Here is a 19,468-nt window from a genome sequence, read left to right on the forward strand (position 1 = left end):
TCTGATGAATATATCCTTATTTTTGAAGTCTAACATCTTAGGAGGCAAAAAGACTTCAAGAGGAAAGCGCAATCTACTCTTAATGACAATCTTCCTTAAAAAGATCACTGTCTGGACCTCTTAAAATGGTATGGTTAACAGTCATAGATGACCCAGATGTATTTTTTTTTAAAAAGGCAAGTACTTTCAATTAAAAAGATACAGTAGCAGGTAGACCTGTTAATAAACTGTATCTCCATCAAAGTCACAATCATTTAAAATAGATACAAAGATAGGGTTTTCTTTAGGCTTAAACCTTTAATATGATATCAAAATACTATTACTATCTCATCAAAATAGAAAATTACATTTCTAGGGGAAAAAATTTTATGAAAGCTTAAAAATCCTTTTCAAGGTATAAAAGCACACTCTGCAATGATGAAAATAAGTGCTAACACAGCTGTAACAACTTAGAAAAAAAAAAACTCCCTTAAGTTGAAACATATGTCTATTAAATAGCTATGATATGAGTTAACATCCCCTGTGTAAAAGTATAACTGTCTAATTAGAGAAACAGAGAAAATACAAATTTACATTTAACCAAAAGAGAAGCACGGTGGCCGATAGCATGCACTGTGCTGACTTTTCAGAATGCAAAATGTGTAAGCAACTACAGTCTTACTTTTACCTTTGTCAAAGATAACCCATTTGTTGTAGGTTTTTGCCAAATCTTAAAAAGTGTATTTGTACACCTGAAACTAACACAACACTGTAAATCAACTTGCTGTTGTTCAGTCGCTCAATCATGTCCCACTCTTAGCGACCCCATGGACTGCAGCTCTTGTCTTCTACTATCTCCTGGAGTTTGCTCAAATTCATATACATTGAGTCAGTGATACTATCTAACCAATAAAAAAAATTTTTAAGTGTATTTTTCTCTAGATATTTAAAATGAAAATTAAACTGATAAGGTAAAATTAAAAAGCCAACTAAAAAACAAAAATGTACCTCATTTAACAGCCATCTATATTATCTCTGGATTAATTTCAAATTTGACTACCATCAATATCCCCATAAAAGAACGAATTAGCAAAGGATGATGCAGTTTAAACCTTATAAACTACAATTGGCGCCATATGATTAGTTAATCTTGATTAAAAGCAAATGGCTAACTACCATACCTTCAAAACTTTGTTCAAACGTTATCTTTTCAACAAGGCCTCCCCTGATCCATTTAGAATTGCAACCCATTCTCTTCCCCCCCACTCCCTTAATATGCCACATCAGAATGTAAAAGGGTTTCCTAGGTGGCTCAGTGGTAAAGAAGCTGCCTACCAGTGCAAGAGATGAAGAGACAACGGTATGATCCCTAGGTGGGGAAAACTCTCTGGAGAAGGAAATGGCAACCCATTCCAGTTTTCCAGCTTTGGAAACCCCATGGACAGGAGTCTGGCTACAGGCTATGGGGTCGAAAGAGTTGGACACGACTTAGCGACCCAACAAAGTAAACAACGGCAGAGAGCTATCTTTTCTTTTATAAATATCCCAAGCACCTACATCTCTATTGTACATAGATTTTCAATGAATCTACGTGTTGAATGAATGCAGTTTTCTTTAGGCTCTTCTATAAGAAATTTAAAGACATGAAAATCTCACCAATATTTAAAAGGAAACATGATAAATAATTACAATGAACTGCAGCATAATTTCTAAATCACAATACCTTAAGAGAAAGAAGCAGTAATGTCCTAAACTGAAAATTACTAAAAATTTTCACTTACACTTAATCCTGTATCCAAAGAAATTCTAGTAACGTGTTAAGTGCTCGGCCATGTTCGACTCTTTGTGACCCCATGGATTGTAGCCCGCCAGACTCCACTATCCATGGGATTTCCCAGGCAAGAATACTGAAGAGGGTTGCCATTTCCTCCTTCAGGGGATCTTTCCAACTCAGGGATCAAATCCACTGTCTCCTGTCTCCTAGCAATACAGGCAGATTGTTTACCTACTGAGCCAACGTGGAAGCCCGTTACTTAGAATCTGGAATACAGTAATAGGACTGTAAACTCATATCCATATCTATGTACATACACACACATATATATTTCTTTTTTAAAACTGGGGAAGGGAATGTGGAACAGAAAGAGATAAGGTTTAACTAGTGATAATTCCCAAAAGTATTATGAAATTTAAAAAAAAGTTACCAAAAATACTTCAATCATAAACTAGCAGCTGATTAAAAAATACTTTGAGATGAATGAGGAAGGTTAACCAAAAAAACGAAAAAGTTTTAGAATAAGGTCCTCAAGATTGTCATTCCTCTAATGAGAATCAGCCCAATAGTTATACCATGTATCCTCCTGAGTATTACCAATTTTCAAGACATTTTCACATACATTATTAAATCCTCAGAGACACTGAATTCCAAGATAAACAGATAACAAAAGCACTAAATTGTGTATGCACTTGACAGTAAATCCAACTTTTCCCTTGAAAATCCCCCAAAGTTCAACAACCTACGAAGAAACCATTCTAAAAAAAGAGCCACCTCTTGAACACACAAGTCTTCTGAAGAGAATTATGGCACTACCAAGCATAAAATCTTGAAGCCCTTTGACCCAGTAAAACGACTCCTGGGAACCTTCTCTAAGAAAATAATTAGACCAAGGGAAAAAGCTGTTAATAAAAAGATGCTTACTGCACCACTATCTACAATAGCAAAAAATGTGGAAGACCAAATCCCCACAACAGAATGGTTGAGCAAAAATTTAAGAAAATTCATAATGTGGTGTTAAAGAAAAGAGCTGAATACAAAATAACATACACAATTACTAAAACTACATAAAAATCAAAGTGGCAAAAATAAGAATTGGATTAAGGTAAAATTATAATCAAACTTTCTAAGAGAAAACAGCCACCTTTAAAACATATGACAAAGAGAATTTTTGAAAGCCAAGAAAATCCACTATTTACAACAGAAAAAAAGGTCAAATATGATGAAATGTAGTACTATTTAAAGCAGACATGAACTTCTAGACTTTCAAGAATATTTTATTGTCTCTAAACATATCAAACCCAAGGCTGCATTTTTTTTTTTTTTTTAATTCACCTTTGGTCCCAGAAACACATTAACTGCTGATACACACAAGTGTAACTGAAGAAACTCTAGAAACTGTTATTAGTTTACAAAGACATCAGTAACAGTGATTCAAATTTGAAAGGAATTCTACAAGTACATTAAACATGTAAAGGAACAAAATTTCACACTATGTGAATTCAACTCATTAAATGAAACATCACACATTTATCAATGAAAAATAAGGGCTACAATTCATGCCTCAAATAAAAGAACTTAAAACAAGAATCTAAATCTTAAATGTTTATAAAGTCTCAAGGAACAAAAAAAGATCTGTGGTAGGAAAACATTCCAAATAGTTTTGATCACTCAAGCCACTCTTGAACAAATTGTTATAATTTTTAAGCCTAAGAAAGCATATGCAACCTAAGTTTTAATTTTTAATTATTTGAACAAGTTTGAATACATCCGCCAGATTTCTTTTTTTTTTTTTAAGATTTTTGATGTGGATCATTTTTAAAGTCTTTATTGAATTGGTTACAACACTGTTTCTGTTTTATGTTTTGGTTTTTTTGGCCCCAAGGCATGTGGGATCTTAGCTCCTCAACCAGAGATGGAGCCTGCACCCTCTGCACTGGAAGGTTAAGTCTTAACCACTGGACCACCAGGGAAATCCCCAGATTCCTATCTGATCCCAAGAAGGAAAAAACAGTGCACCCTTTTTTATAAAAATTATGTTTAAATTTTTTCCTTTTTTTTCTCTCTATGGATGCCACGGAAAATGGGGAACTGAAGTTACAGAACCCTACACGGACAGAACTGGGAAAATAAGCATTTCCCCCCACTTTTCTGAACTAGTTTTGACAGGAAGCATCTGTAGATGCTTCAAAGGAGAAACTGGGAGGACGGGTGGTGGGTAGGGTAGAAAGCAAGTAAATCAATGTTCCCAATTGCCCCGCATGGAGGCAGAATTCCTTAAAAAATCAACTCCGAATCATCTTGATGGATAACTTCTGCCACAAATGAAAATTGTTTGGAAATCGACTGCTAAAAACCTTTTTTCAAAAAGAAAACTCTGCATGAAAAAATCCCCTTATCTCACCTTCTAAAGCCAGGAGATCTAAGGAGGACCCTTATCCGAGCCTGTCAACCCCGCCTAGGCCTAAGGGAAGCATGGCAGTGCCGGCAACATGGATGGGGCACCGGGGAAATGGACTTGCGTGCCCTTGGTGAGCTCTGGCGGCACTCCCCAAGTTAAGGACACTGGCCACAATGGAATGGAGTCTATTGACATTTGCTACTCCGTTTGAACACTAAGCATTTTCGTAGTTCGTGAAATACGAACTGACAACCCCCCCCCATACACACACACACCCCCTCCAGAGCCAGACCCACGTCACTGAGACAACGCTGAGCCTCCAGTCTGTACCACAAACCTGGGTCATGGTGGGGAGTGGGGAAGACCAATCAAGTAAACACCCGCATTTCTGCTTTCCGGAACCCCACCGTATCTCCTGCTGCGATTCCTCTCCTCTTGAAATTTATAAATTGGGGCAAGGGTTGAGGAAAAACACACAGCGTGCCCGCGCCCTGCCGCCGCCACCACCACCACCCCCTCGGTCCTCAGTCCAGCCCTCGCCCACCACTATTCAAAGGGGCCTTCTCCGCGGCCTCAGAACAGCAATGCGGCTCAGCCACCACCAGCGCCAGAGAGGCCTTGCGGGGGAAGGAGGGAGGCCTGGAGGGGGCCGGACACTCCCCACCCCTTCCTTAGGTGGGGGAGGACGGGACGCTGCAGGAGACTGCACTGAGCCCCACAATTTCAGAGCAGCTCTGGAGCCCCCGGCCGCCGCCTTACACTTAAATGAGGAGGGGTGAGGGGGTTCCCTGTCCACTCACCTCAACCCGGTCCTTCGATATCTTCCTGGGCAGGGAAGCGGGTGGGTGAGAAGACTGGACAGACCCTAATGATATTCCAGATAAGCCCGCGGCTGCCCCTTTAACAGGCAGGGGGCGTAGGGGGGGGGGGGACGATGCTGCCCTAACTTTCCCCCCTCCCTCGTTATTCCCAAACGGGGGAGTTGGCAAGTTTCGGCAGATAACCTAAAGACCCTTCCATGTTAACATTTAAAGGGGATGGGAGCTGTCCCCAAGCATCCCCTCGTTGGGGGCGGAGGAGCCTTAAAGAAGGTGATCAAGGGCTGACAATCGCCGAGACCTGTGAACCCCTCCCAAACACTTAAATGGAGAGGGGGAGGCTGCCCAGTCCTTCCATCTTGACCGTTTGGCGGCGGGGGGTGGGGATGTTGCAAGAGACAACGCCATTCCCAGAGGGATCCCGCGGCGCCCCCTCACCCGACCCACCCCCCCAGGCTCTAGACGGGAGCCCCACCCCCACTGCAGGCCCCCAGTCCCGCCGGTCACGGGGCGGGGACCGCGGTGCGGGCCGCGGGGGAGGGGACGTCAGGCCCGAGCTGGTCCAGGCCCCGAGCCGAGGCGGCTGAGGCACGACACCCACCTGCCCAGGCCCGGCCGCCCGCCGCCTGCGCTAGCCGCCGCCACTGAGGAGGAGGAGGAGGAAGCCGCGGCCGAGGACGACGAGACTGAGGACGGCGCGGCGGCCGGCGACGTGAGAAGGCCGCCGCCGCCGCCGCCGCCAGGCTTGCGGGCATTGGCGGCCGCGGGCTGCGGCTGCGGCTGCTGCTGCTGTTGCTGCTGAGGCTTCAGCGACATGGTGAGGGGCCCATACACCGGCCCGCACGCCGGGTGGGGACAGCCGGGAGCCGGGCGCGCCGAGGAGACGCCGGAGCGCGGCGGGGACGCGCGGGCGCCGAGCGGGGAGGCGCGGGTTGGCGCGGCCGGGGGGGCGCCCGGGCCGGCGAGGGGCAGAAGGAGGACGACGAACGGGCGGGGAGGCCCGCCGAAACCGAGAAGTCGCCGGGAGCCGGGCCGGGCCGCGCCGCCGTTGCTACCAAAACAGTCTGAGGAGGAGGGAGGCGAGCGCTGCCCGGAGGGAGGGGGGCCGGGGCCGGGCGGGGGAGGGGCGGCGGATGGATACGGTCCCGGAGCCCCGCCGCCGCCGCCCCGCCGCGCCGGCCGCGCGAGCGAGCGCCGCCCAGGCCACCTGGCCGCAGCGAAGCGACGAGGCTCGATAGCCGCCGCGGGGCCCCGAGGAGCTGCGGCCGTCGGGCGCATCGGGGGTCGGGCACAGACGTGCCGCGTGGCGATGCCGGGTGGGCGCGGAGGTATGGAGTGGGGACTCTTTACCGGAAGTCGGAAGGGTCGGACGGAAGCAGAACGTGAGGCGGCCCCGGGGCCGGGAGGGACACGTGAGGAGCGGGCGCCGCGCTGGGTCGCGTTCGCGGGGGTCGGGTGAGGCCCCGACCGCCGGCCCTACCCGGATCCGCCCTCCTCGAGGCGGGTCTGCCCTTCGGAGAGGGCGTGTCTGTCTTCGCCTGAAGGGCGGGCCTAGTGTAGAGGACCGAAGCGAAGCGTTTCTGCCCCGCCCCCCTCAAGCCTTCAACGTTCTTAGACTGCTAGGAAAATCCGTGTTTGGCCCCACCTGATGCAACTTTGAAAATGGACTGCGAGTGTCTTTAGGACGAGACTGTCTTGCTACATATAAATCAGCTTGAACACAAGCATGCCATAGTTTTCTTTGTATCCCCGGCACCTCACACACGGTAGGCTCTCTGTGTCAGCCAGATGTCAAAGACAGGCCGTCCTGTCTTTCCTTGCCAAGACCTACACGGTTGGAATCGAACAACCTCCCGGGGACACCCACATCTGGTTACCTTTTCCCCACTTTTTCAACCCCAGCAACACTAACCAGAAAACTCTCTTGGGTATCTGACCTTCATTTGAACCCAGTTTCCCTCACTTGAACTTCTTTTTCCTCATTCATGAGACTCAAAAGGAAATTGTGCGTGATTGGTAGAGCTATGGATAATGGGGGCTCCTTCGGTGTAGACAGAACAGACCTAACAAGAATGTGCGAACTTTAGACCTTGGCCCATTTAGAAGTTTTACTTTAACTTAGCCTGGTAGCCAGCACAATAGTCCCTGTTTCTTTTCTTTCTTTTTATTTATTTATTTATTAATGTTTTTTAATGTGTTTCAATTAAACTGGAAGCAGATAACTTTTAGGGGAGAGTGACTAAAAGCTTTTCAGTTTTTTAAGAACTGAAATTACTTCAGGAAATGATAGGGAAGAAACAACTAAAGTTTGCCTCAGTCTTCCAGAATTGTCAGATAAAGGTAAAGATATTTTTTAAAATGTAGAAAATGATTAAGCCATGAACTTCCAGTAGCCAAATTGAAATTAATCTCGTCGGTGGGGCAAAAGTGGTTATCATATTCTGCAAACATGTGAAAAGTGGGATATCAATTTTATCTTCCATCTGAGATAAAAAGGAGGTTGAGAGAGGAAAGAGCATTTTTTTAAACCAACAGTTGCACAATCCTTTAAAAATTAAGCCAAAGGAAACAAACTAAAAAGCCGGATTGGGGGAGAGGGGGAGAGACCATAATTAAAATACAGTCAACTTTCTCTGGTTTAATGATTTGACAGTTAGCCATATCTGAGACCAAGGTCCCAAAATTCAATGTTAGGACCAAATTCCAGACATGTGGGAGCAAAAAAGAAAGCGGAATAAGAAGACCTGATGTTGATTTCATTTATGCTGAGAAAGCTCAGGTTTTCTTCTATTATTATTGAAACTATATTTTAATGCTTTTATTGAAGTGTGATTTACATACTATGAAATTCGACAATTCAGTGTTTCTCAGTAATTTACACAGTTATACCACCATCACAGTTAATTTTGGAGCATTTCTATCTCGCAGGGGTACTCCTGGTTCCCATTCTCAGCACAAGCAGCCACTAATCTACTTTCTGTCTTTATTTACTGTGTACATGTCATATAAAGGGAATTTTACAGAAAGTGTTTTTTGCCTTCTTTCACTTGACAATGTTTTTGAGGCTTATCCATGTCATAGCATGTCAGGGTTTTTATTCTTTATTATCACTGAGTCGTATTCCATTATATGGATATACAGTTGGCCCTGCATATCCACGGGATTCATGCATCCTTGGATTCAACCAACCATGGAATGAAAGAAATTTTTTTTTTTTTTTTACAGGTTTTGTTTTGTCTTTTTGGCTGTGCCATGTGGCTTGTGGGATCTTAGTTCCCTGACCAGGCCCTGGCAGTGAAAGGGCCAAGCCCTTACCATTGGATTGCTAGGGAATCCCCCCTCCAACCAGAAAAAAAATTTTTTTTAACTCCTGAAAGTTCCAAAAAGCAAAACTTGAATTGGCCAACTCTGGCAACTATTGCCTTAACATTCACATCGTATTAGGTATTATAAGTAATCAAGAGGTGATTTAAAATCAGAAGTCTATATTATAGATTATATGCAAATACCACACCATTTTATATAGGGGACTTGAGCATGCTTGGGTTTTGATACCCATATGGTTCCTGGAACCAATCCCCTGAGGATACTGAAGGATGACTATACCACATTTTGTGTATCTACTCACCAGTTGGTGGACATTTTGATTGTTTCAAGTTTGGGGCTATTATAAATGATGCTACTATGAACAATTGTAAACATATGTCTTCTTGTGGACATATGTTTTTACTTCTCTTGAGCAGATGCCTAGTAATGGAATGTTGGGTGATATAATAAATTTAAATTTTTAAATTTATTTTTTTAAGGTAACTGTCAAACTCTTCACCAAAGTGACTGTGCCATTTTACATCCACATCTGCAGTATTTGAGAGTTCATCATTAAAATTTGATTTCTTGGGCATTCCCTGGTAGCCTAGTAGTTAGAATTCCGGGCTTTCTCTGCCATGGCCTGGGTTCAATTCCTGGTCGAAGAACTGAGATCCTAAGGAACTGAGATCCTAAAAGCCATGAGACTAGGCCAAAAACAATTTTTTAAAATTTCTGCTTTTATATTAAAATAGAAACCAAGGGAACCTCTATTGTTGATTCTGTTCTACACAATTTCCTATTTTTTCTTTGTGGGAGGAGGCTCACCATCCAAAATGAAGGACTAGCGCTTATTGCAAACCCTTTGAATTCTGGATCTCTGAAGACATTGTTATTTAACAACTGTGAAGTCAGAGGGCTTTAGCTTTAGAAGAAAATGCCAGGATAATCCACCTTAAGACAAAATGGTATGTGGGACTTCTCTGGTGTTCCAGTGGTAAGAACTCCATGCTTCCACTGCAGGGGACTTGGGTTTGATCCCTGGTCTGAGAACTAATCTGGGGGGAGGAAAAAAAAAAAGATAAAATAGTGTGGCAGGCAGCTGTTAAAGTGGACACCCTATGATCATGTATTCCTGGTATTCAGACCCTGCAAAATCCCCTTCACTGAGGAGATTAGTGGCTTCCTTCTAACAAAAAGTTGGAGAAAAATTATGGCTTTTCAGTGCCAAGATTAGGTTACAAAAACTGTGGCTTTTGTATTAGATTGCCCACTTTCACTTACTTTGAAGAAGGCTAGCTGCCATGTTGTGAGCTGCCCTATGGAGAGGCCTACAAGGCAGGGAACTGATGGCTCCAGCCACAGGGAGAACCTCATGGCCACCAACAAGCCTTGTGAGTGAGACTGGAAGAGGATCATCCTCCAGTCAAGCCTTGATATGACTGTAGCCCTGGTCAGTCTACCTTATTAGACATTGTTAGAAACCCTGTGCTTGAGACACTCAGTTAAACTGTACCAGACTCCTTTAACTCTTTTGTTGTTTAAGTCACTAAGTTTTTCGATGACTTATTATGCAGCAATAGCTAACTAATACACATGAAACCCCCCCCCCTAGAAAAAAAGTACATTTCTCATTTCCTGTGATTTCCATGTGCATTCAGAATTCTTTAAAGACAAATGCTGAAGTCAGGAACTAGTAGTATATCCAGTAGAAGTTGAATTTTTAAATGTTTCCCCCTCCCCAGATGATTTTCAGGCAGCTATTTAAACAAAACCAACAAGTGTCATTGAGGAGCTGTCATCAAAGACAATGAAGAATGTCGTCCTGAAAGAGTTCAGGTATAGAGAAATATTGCTCAAATATTTCAAAAATAGCTGTGGCCATTTCAACCACTATTTCAGAAATGAAAGAAGGGGACTTCCCTGGTGGTCCAATGGTTAAGAATCCACCTTGAAGTGTAGGGAACACAGGTTCAGTCCCTAGTGGGGTAACTAAGATCCCACATGCCTCGAGGCTACTGAGCCCACGTGCCACAGCTAGAGAGCCCACGTGACACAACTAAGACCTGATGCAGCCAAATAAGTATGGAATTTTAAAAGAAATGAAAGTAGTACCAAGTGAAAACCATAAAGACTTTCAAACTTGGGACTCTAGTCCTGTGGATTCTATACTTGCTTTCTGATTTTCAGTGACCCTTCAGTGAGCCACATGGCCCTTTAATTTTCAACATAGCAATGATTAATCAAGTCTGAGGATTTGGAGATGAAAAAGTGATGTAGCCATGCAAAGCAGAAATGAGAAGAGTGATTTGTGATCACTCAGTATAGCAGCACACATCAGATGATCCAGTATTTCCAGCAATTCATTTCCCTGCAATCATTTCTTTTCAGCTCTCTTCATTTGAACATGTTTAATGTATGATGATACATTATTCACTCAATACTCTTGATTTCACTTTCAAAAGCAGGAAGATTAATTCAAATCAAAACTAATGTACATCCCGAAAATCCATCCTCTTCAAGTTTTTGCATAGACCAACCCTCATTTAAAAAAAAAAAAAAAGGAAAAGAAGAGCAGATGTAATTTCAAAAATAGGACCATGGCTAATTAAACAAGTGTTTTTTCCTAACCATGGTTACTCAGAATTCTTAGAGGCTAATCTATTTGTAGACACTCCAGGAATCCCAAAAGGCTAAAGGCAATTAAAAAAGGAAAAAGTGTGTGGTGTGATGCTTCCAGGAGGGCATTATTTACACACCTTGTGTGCAAAGTAACGACCTTCCCATAGGTTTGAAAAAACTGAGAGGGGTGTGACAAAATAGTAGGGAACACAGCAACATTATTTGAAAAGCTTTTAAATGAGCCATTTCCTCCACACAAGCACACTTTTGCTTGTTAAGTTGCTCGTTTTGTTTTACCTTGTGGGACAGAATAATGATGCAGTGACATTATTCACGAGGCAAGAGCTGGATGCCAGCTGAAATAGACACAGAAGAAAGAATTCTTTATTTTTCACTGGAAATGCTTGTGCTATGCAGAGCCAGAAATTTAAAGAAACTCAGCCTTTGGTTTTTTCTGGTTCTTCCTTTTTTTTTTTTTTTTTTCATTTGCCCTCCTTTGGGGAGGTGAATTTCGTGGACAGCCTGTTATTTGAGGGGCCACAGATTTATGGAAGGCGAAAGATGTGAGGTATGCACCATTTGGAGAATGCAGGAGGGGATTTAAAATGGATGCGTGCAGCACCGGTGACAGCTGAGCTGGCCATTAGCATGCAGTCGTCTTAGTTTGCTACAGGATACAGTGAGCCCTACAATGGAACCCTAGAGGGATCAAACTATAATTAATACTGACGTGGCTGACCTATGATCTTAGAAGAGGGACTTGGATTCTCGTTTGGAAGTAGAACAGATACTAACTGTCTTCCTTAAGCCCCCATATTTTCAAAATCATTTCTTTTCCATAAGGTAAGCTAGGGCTTGAGAATGATAATGATGTTAATAAATGGGGTCCCTTCTATAGCAAATACCATGTCCCAGCTCCGACCTAGGTTCTTTCTGTACAGTAATTTACTTAATCCTCACAGCGATCCATTGATTCTCATTGGAAGGGGAGAATTTTGCTTCACCCCCTAGAGGACACTGGTATTTTTGGATATCACAACTGAAGGGGAAATGCTACTGGCACATTGTGGGTAGTGACCAGGGATGTTGCTAAACACCCTACAATGCACAGGACAGCCCCAACCAGAGAATTATCCAGCCCTAAATGTCAGTAGCGCTGAGGTTGGTTGACAAACCCTGCAGTCACCCTATGAAGTAGACAGGATTATTATATTCCCATTTGATAGATGAGGAGACTTAAGTATGGAGAATTTAAGTCACCTTGCCTGAAGTCAGACTCATTAAATGACAGAGCTGGGATTTAAAACCAGGCAGTGTGTCTCCCAACATCTGGACTCTAAACCACTTTGCTGTTTGAAATAATGATGGTGCAAGCTGGCTGTCTTGGAAAAATAAACTAATTTCCTTGGTTTCATCAAATACAAACTTCTAGAGAGCTGGCACCACAGATTACTGTCTGTTTCTTGATTAGAGAAATAACTGGCTATTGTAAAAGTCACCATCTGCAGGAGACAAGCTGGCAGTGCCTATCAAAACTGAAACTGCACCTTCCTCTTGACGCAACAAGGGGGAAAAGATGAATGTACAAGGATAATCACTGCAGTGTTGTTTGGAACAAAGAATAGAAACTCCACCAGTGGCAGACAGTTAAATGCTTTGTAGGGTATCCCAAATACAGTGGAATACAGAACATTCTCAGCTGTTCAATGAAAGACGTAGATCTTTGCATTGATCTGAAATGATCTTTAAGATCTATTGTTAAAAATAGAAAAAAGGCAACTATGTGAGGTGATGGATATATTAATACACTGGACTGTAGTAATCACTTTGGAAAGTCTACATATGTAAAGTCAGCTTGCTGTACACTTTAAAAAGCTGAGGGGAAGCCAAAGCCTGTTGTTAAGCCAAAAAGCAGAAAATCAAAAAATGAAACAAAATAACAAAACATAAATGTGTAAGATATTTTGTATGATGTAGAGAGGGAAAGATACAAGCATCTGAATGCAGAGTTCTGAAGAATAGCAAGGAGAGATAAGAAAGCCTTCCTCAGCCATCAATGCAAAGAAATAGAGGAAAACAATAGAATGGAAAAGACTAGAGATCTCTTCAAGAAAATTAGAGATTCCAAGGGAACATTTCATGCAAAGATGGGCTCAGTAAAGGACAGAAATGGTATGGACCTAACAGAAGCAGAAGATATTAAGAAGAGGTGGCAAGAATACACAGAAGAACTGTACAAAAAAGATTTTCACAACCCAGATAATCATGAAGGTGTGATCACTCACCTGGAACCAGACATCCTGGAATGTGAAGTCAAGTGGGTCTTAGGAAGCATCACTACGAACAAAGCTAGTGGAGGTGACGCAATTCCAGTTGAGCTATTTCAAATCCTGAAAGATGATGCTGTGAAAGTGCTGCACTCAGATGCCAGCAAATTTGGAAAACTCAGCAGTGGCCAATGGAAAAAATCAGTTTTCATTCCAATCCCAAAGAAAGGCAATGCCAAAGAATGCTCAAACTACCGCACAATTGCACTCATCTCACATGCTAGTAAAGTGATGCTCAAAATTCTTAAAAAGCCAGGTTTCAGCAATACGTGAACTTCCAGATGTTCAAGCTGGTTTTAGAAAAGGCAGAGGAACCAGAGATCAAATTGCCAACATCTGCTGGATCATGGAAAAAGCAAGAGAGTTCCAGAAAAACATCTATTTCTGCTTTATTGACTCTGCCAAAGCCTTTGACTGTGTGGATCACAATAAACTGTGGAAAATTCTTCAAGAGATGGGAATACCAGACCATCTGACCTGCCTCTTGAGAAACCTGTATGCAGATCAGGAAGCAACAGTTAGAATTGGACATGGAACAATGGACTGGTTCCAAATAGGAAAAGGAGTCCGTCAAGGCTGTATATTGTCACCCTGCTTATTTAACTTATATGCAGAGTACATCATGAGAAACGCTGGGCTGGAGGAAGCACGAGCTGGAATCAAGATTGCCAGGAGAAATATCAATAACCTCAGATATGCAGATGACACCACCCTTATGGCAGAAAGTGAAGAGGAACTCAAAAGCCTCTTAATGAAAGTCAAAGAGGAGAGTGAAAAAGTTGGCTTAAAGCTCAACATTCAGAAAATGAAGATCATGGCATCTGGTCCCATCACTTCATGGCAAATAGATGGGGAAACAGTGGGAACAGTGTCAGACTTTATTTTTTGGGGCTCCAAAATCACTGCAGATGGTGACTGCAGCCATGAAATTAAAAGACGCTTACTCCTTGGAAGGAAAGTTATGATCAACCTAGACAGCATATTGAAAAGCAGAGACATGACTTTGCCAACAAAGGTCCATCTAGTCAAGGCTATGGTTTTTCCAGCAGTCATGTATGGATGTGAGAGTTGGACTATAAAGAAAGCTGAGCGCTGAAGAATTGATGCTTTTGAACTGTGGTGTTGGAGAAGACTCTTGAGAGTCCCTTGGACTGCAAGGACATCCAGCCAGTCCATCCTAAAAATCAGTCCTGAATATTCGTTGAAAGGACTGATGTTGAAGCTGAAACTCCAATACTTTGGCCCCCCGATGGGAAGAGCTGACTCATTTTAAAAGACCCTGATGCTGGGAAAGATTGAAGGCGGGAGAAGAAGGGGATGACAGAGGATGAGATGGTTGGGTGGCATCACTGACTCAATGGACATGAGTTTGAGTAAACCCCAGGAGTTGGTGATGGACAGGGAGGCCTGGCGTGCTGCAGTCCATGGGGTCGGAAAGAGTCGGACATGACTGAGCGACTGAGCTGAGCTGATCCCTTTCTGCCATGTTGTGCTGTTTTCTGCTGAAGTGCCATATTGGTCGGATATGGGAGCTGCAGAAGCAGGTAGAGCCCTTTACTCCTGCCACCTGTACAGAGCCCATCTGTATATGGCGGGAACTTAATAAACCTAAGTCGATTTATTTTGATAGAGACTTATTCTCAGTTTATTCACTTTGGCTTCTTTGAACCTGAAATGGCATATGCTTCCTATTCATACCTGCTGATGGCTACCAGCCAGGGGCCATATTGATGGCCCTTAATGACCAAGGTCACTCCCTAATGACCCAAGCATTTCTAGGCAAGGGGAAATTGCCTAGGGGGAACCACTGATTGAACAGCAAGCCTTCCATACCCACATATCTCCATCATATGTGGTTTGCATCGTTTGCATCCACTCATTGAATAAAGCTAACTTCTCTTCTAGTGAATAGCTTGATGTGGTCTTATAAGCACTGGAGCCAAGAAACCATGAGGGAGGGGCCTTTTGGGGAACTATTGTAAGTCACCAGCCTTCTGCAGGCTTGAAGGAGGTCAGAGCTGAGGCCCTATGAGACTTGGTTTCACTCTCCTTTGATCAGGGTTCTCTTCCATTGCACGTGTGGCATTTGTCATCAGACGGTCAATACAGGACAAATCTTCATGCAGCAATAAGCAATTGATAAGCTTCTGGTATCCTGGAAATGACTCAGAAATCCTGTTACTACAATTTCTGATGATCTAGACACATGATTTTTTTTTTTTAAGTCACATAATCCTTTTAAAGACATCTTGATTATTTGTGTATCAGTCAGTATTCCCTGTGTTAAAAAAACCACTCCCAACATAGTGTCTTGAAACAATAAACTTTTAGAAATTTCTTAAGATTGTATGGGTAGATGGACTTACCTAGCGGTGTTGGTATAGTGAATAGGAATCCGCCTGCCAGTGCAGGGGATATGGGTTCGATCTCTGGTCCAGGAAGATTCTACATGCCATGGGCATCTAGGGCCCATGTGCCACAACTACTGAGCCAGCACACCGCCACTGCAGCTACTGAAGATTAAGCGCCTAGAGCCCATGTTCCGCAGCAAGAGAAGCCACCACGATGAGCAGCCCAAGCAACTAGAGAGTAGCCCCCATTCGCCCAGCAACAAAGAGCCAATGCAATCAAAAAATAAAATTAAAAAAAGACTGTACGGTTGACTGAATAATTCTTCCGTTCTGGGATGGTCTGACTGGGATTGGATGGTCTAGGATGGCCTCACTGACATGTCTGGCAGTTGGCTGTATGTCAGCTGCAGATGATAAGGACAACTGGCCACGTGTCTGTCAACTGTACTTCAATTAAAAGAAGAAAAGTGAAATCATACAGATAAATAAAAATAAACACATAAAGTGTGTACAGTTCATTGATTTTTAGTATATACGGAGTTGTATAACCATCACTAGAGTATCATTTTCAAACATTTCATTGTCCCCCAAAGAAACCTAATACACATTAGCAATCACTCCATCTCCCCACTTCCCCCAGTCCCTAGTAACCACTAGTTTACTTTCTGATATTGGGGCTATTTCTTTTTTATTGTGGTAAAATATATATAACATAAAATTTGCCCTTTTAACCATTAAAAAAAATGTATTTGGCTGTACCAAGTCTTAGTTGCAGCACATGCGATTGTTGCAGCATGTGGGTTCTTAGTTTTCTGACCAGGGACCAAACCCAGGCCCAGTGTATTGGGAGCAAAGAGTCTTAACCACTGGAGGGAAGTCCCCATTTCAGCCATTTTTAAATGTGCAGTTCACTGGCATCACATGGTTGTCTAGCCATCACCGCTATTTACCTCCAGCACTTTTTCATCATCCCAAACTGAACTCTGCCCATTTGACACTAATTCCCCATTCCCCCCCGCCCTCCGACCCCTGGTAACCACCAGTCTACTTTCTATCTCTGATTCTGACTACTTTAAGACTTCATATAAGTGGAATAATACAGTATTTGTCCTTTCATGCCTGGCTTCTTTTAGTGTCTTCAAGGTTCATACGTGTTATAGAGGTGTCAGAATTTCCTTCGCTCTGTCACTCACTCGCTCGCTTTTTTTTTTTTCAGTCACACTGCAAGGTAGGGATTGAACCCATGCCCCCTGCATTGGAAACAAAGTCTTAACCACCAGACTGCCAGGGAAGTCCTTCTTTTTTGAGGCTGAATAGTCCCCTAATGTGTGGATAGATTATATTTTAACTAAGGCTATCTTATGCCAAGGTTTGAGAGTGGTTTTTTCTAGACTGACCTCTAGTAATTAAGTACTAGATTCATTCACACATCTCCATCTCCTTCCAAACAAAAAATCAGACTTAGCCTGAGCTTACACCTTTGTATCCTGTGTGACTCAGGGAAGAGTAAGGCAGGAGGGGTTCCAGGGAAGGGAGAGGTGGCGGGGTGTCAGGTGGCCTGTTCCTGCACATCCCCTTCAAGGCCAGGCCCTCTGACCTTTGCCATCTGGGCCAGAGAGGCTGTGGGTGTCCTGGCTCTCAAAATGTTTTGTTCCATGTTCTACATGCAGACAGGAGTGACTCAGGTGAGAGGCCCACTCCCAATGGCCAAACACAGGCATGGCTGGTGGCAACTGGGCCTCTTGAGAAAACCCTCCATAGCCAGGAACTGAGGAGGCAGGTTCAAAACTCTCAACCCCCAACCAAAGCCTGGCGTTCGTGAGCTGCTTCAGTTCCAGGAGCAACCTCCGTGAACTGCTTTTGAATAGGCTGCCCTGAGGGTTGTGCAAGGAGGTTCACATATTGTCGGTTTTTCTTTGTAATAGTGACACCCTCATTTGCTTCCACTGGGTGCTCCTCACACTCACCTCTACCCCCTTTATTCTATGCTAGTGTTGGAGCAGAATGACCAAAAATATACAAACCATAACCTGCCTTTTTCATTGCAAAGGATAAGGGAACATGAAATAATAGAACCATCCTCTACTAGGAATTCATCCAACAAATAACAAGGGTTGATCTTTTGATCTGTATTGATATGCTCTGCCAAGCTCTCTTCTAAGTACTTCAGATAAATGATGTCATTTAATCTTCGCAATCCACTCTTTTTATTTTTCATTGTATAAAGTTTACCCAACAAATTGACCTTCCTTTTTTTTGGCCGTACTGTGTGGCATACGGGACCCTAGTTCCTTGACCAGTGGAAGCATGGAGTCTTAACCATGGAGTCTTGGACCACCAAGGAAATCCCCCCAAATTGACCATTTTAACCATATTTAAGTGTCCAGTTCATTGGCATCAAGTCCATTCACGTTGTTTTATAACCATCAGTACTGTTTTCAGGGCTTTTTCATCATCCAAAACTGATACCGTTACCCATTTCCCCCTCCCCCAAGCCCCTAACACCTACCACTCTTTCTGTCTCTATGAATTTGACTGCCCGAGGGACTTCACCATGCATATGTGACTTTCTTCATGCTTCTTTCACTTTGCTGATGTCTTTAAGGTTCATTCACGTTGTAGCATGTGTCAGAACTTCATTCCTTTTGAAGCCAAATAACATTCCATTGTATATATATCATAGCCCACTCTTCCCCCATATTTCAGAGGAGAAAATTCAGTCACGAAGGTTAAGTAACTTACTCAAGGAGACAGCCAGCAAATAGTATAGTCTTGGCGTGAACACGGGTTGCTGAGTTTCAGATCTGAGTTCCTCTGTACCCATGTTACAAAGAGACATTTGCACCAAGATAATCCTTGCAGCATTGCAATAACCAAAACCAGGCACCACCTCAGTGCTCATCAGCAGAGGACCAGTTAGACACAGTGTAAGATGCCCCAACAGCCAAATAGGATGCACACGTGGCAAATGATGCAAAAGCTCTATTTGGATAAATAAGGAAGGGTCTCCAAGACGTTATCAAGAGGAAAAAATAAAATACTAGACAATGAGTGTGGGCTGCTGACATTAAGGTTTCTGAAAAGGAGGGGCAGGAAATAACATAAACATGCAGAGTACATCATGCGAAATGCTGGGCTGGATGACTCACAAGCTGGAATCAAGATTGCAGGGAGAAATATCAACAACCTCAGATACGCAGATGATACCACTCTAGGGAAGAGGAACTAAAGAGCCTCTTGATGAAGATGAAAGAGAAGAGTGAAAAAGCTGGCTTAAAATTCAACATTCAAAAAACTAAGATCATGACATCCAATTCCATCACTTCATGGCAAATAGACGGGAAAAAAGTGAAAAGAGTGACAGATTTTATTTTGCTGGGCTCCAAAAATCACTGCAGACAGTGACTGCAGCCAAGAAATTAAAAGACGCTTGCTCCTTGGAAGAAAAGCTATGACAAACCTAGACAGTATGTTAAACAGCAGAGACATCTCTTTGTGACAAAGGTCCATATAGTCAAAGCTATGGTTTTTCCAGTAGTCATGTATGGATGTGAGAGTTGGACCATAAAGAAAGCTGAGCACTGAAGAACTGATGCTTTTGAATTGTAGTGCTGGAGAAGACTGTTGAGAGTCTCTTGGATTGCAGGGAGATCAAACCAGTCAATCCTAAAAGAAATTAACCCTGAATATTCACCAGAAAGACTGATGCTGAAACTGAAACTCCAATACTTTGGCCACCTGATTTGAAGAACTGACTCACTGGAAAAGACTCTGATGCTGGGAAAGATTGAAGGCAGGAGGAGAAGGGGATGACAGAGGATGAGATGATTGGATGGCATCATCAACTCAAGGGGCATGAATTTTAGCAAACTCTGGTAGATAGTGAAGGA

General features: G+C 43.2%; 2 protein-coding genes across 48 annotated transcripts in view; one reads left to right on the forward strand and one right to left on the reverse strand.

The window, feature by feature from the left end:
• The window catches only part of ATXN2 (ataxin 2), a 99,666-nt gene extending 93,186 nt beyond the window's left edge, over positions 1-6,480 (reverse strand). For 30 of the 47 annotated variants that reach the window (XM_060401194.1, XM_060401199.1, XM_060401193.1 and 27 more), the window contains exon 1: positions 5,574-5,857. In XM_060401194.1, the coding sequence (XP_060257177.1) occupies positions 5,574-5,788 (215 nt within the window). In that variant the 5' untranslated portion in view covers positions 5,789-5,857. Of the gene's footprint in view, positions 1-4,491; positions 5,521-5,573; positions 6,039-6,322 lie in introns of those variants that run through there. The other 17 variants (XM_060401201.1, XM_060401198.1, XM_060401197.1 and 14 more) reach the window with 3 other exon arrangements.
• LOC101105533 (acyl-CoA dehydrogenase family member 10-like) overlaps positions 5,527-19,468 on the forward strand; it is a 98,013-nt gene continuing 84,071 nt past the window's right edge. The window contains exon 1 of the mRNA XM_060401223.1: positions 5,527-5,789. The gene's annotated coding sequence lies outside the window, so the exon portion shown is untranslated. The remainder of the gene's footprint in view (positions 5,790-19,468) is intronic.

Source organism: Ovis aries, chromosome 17 (genome assembly GCF_016772045.2).
Source record: "Ovis aries strain OAR_USU_Benz2616 breed Rambouillet chromosome 17, ARS-UI_Ramb_v3.0, whole genome shotgun sequence".
Classification (NCBI taxonomy): domain Eukaryota; kingdom Metazoa; phylum Chordata; class Mammalia; order Artiodactyla; family Bovidae; genus Ovis; species Ovis aries.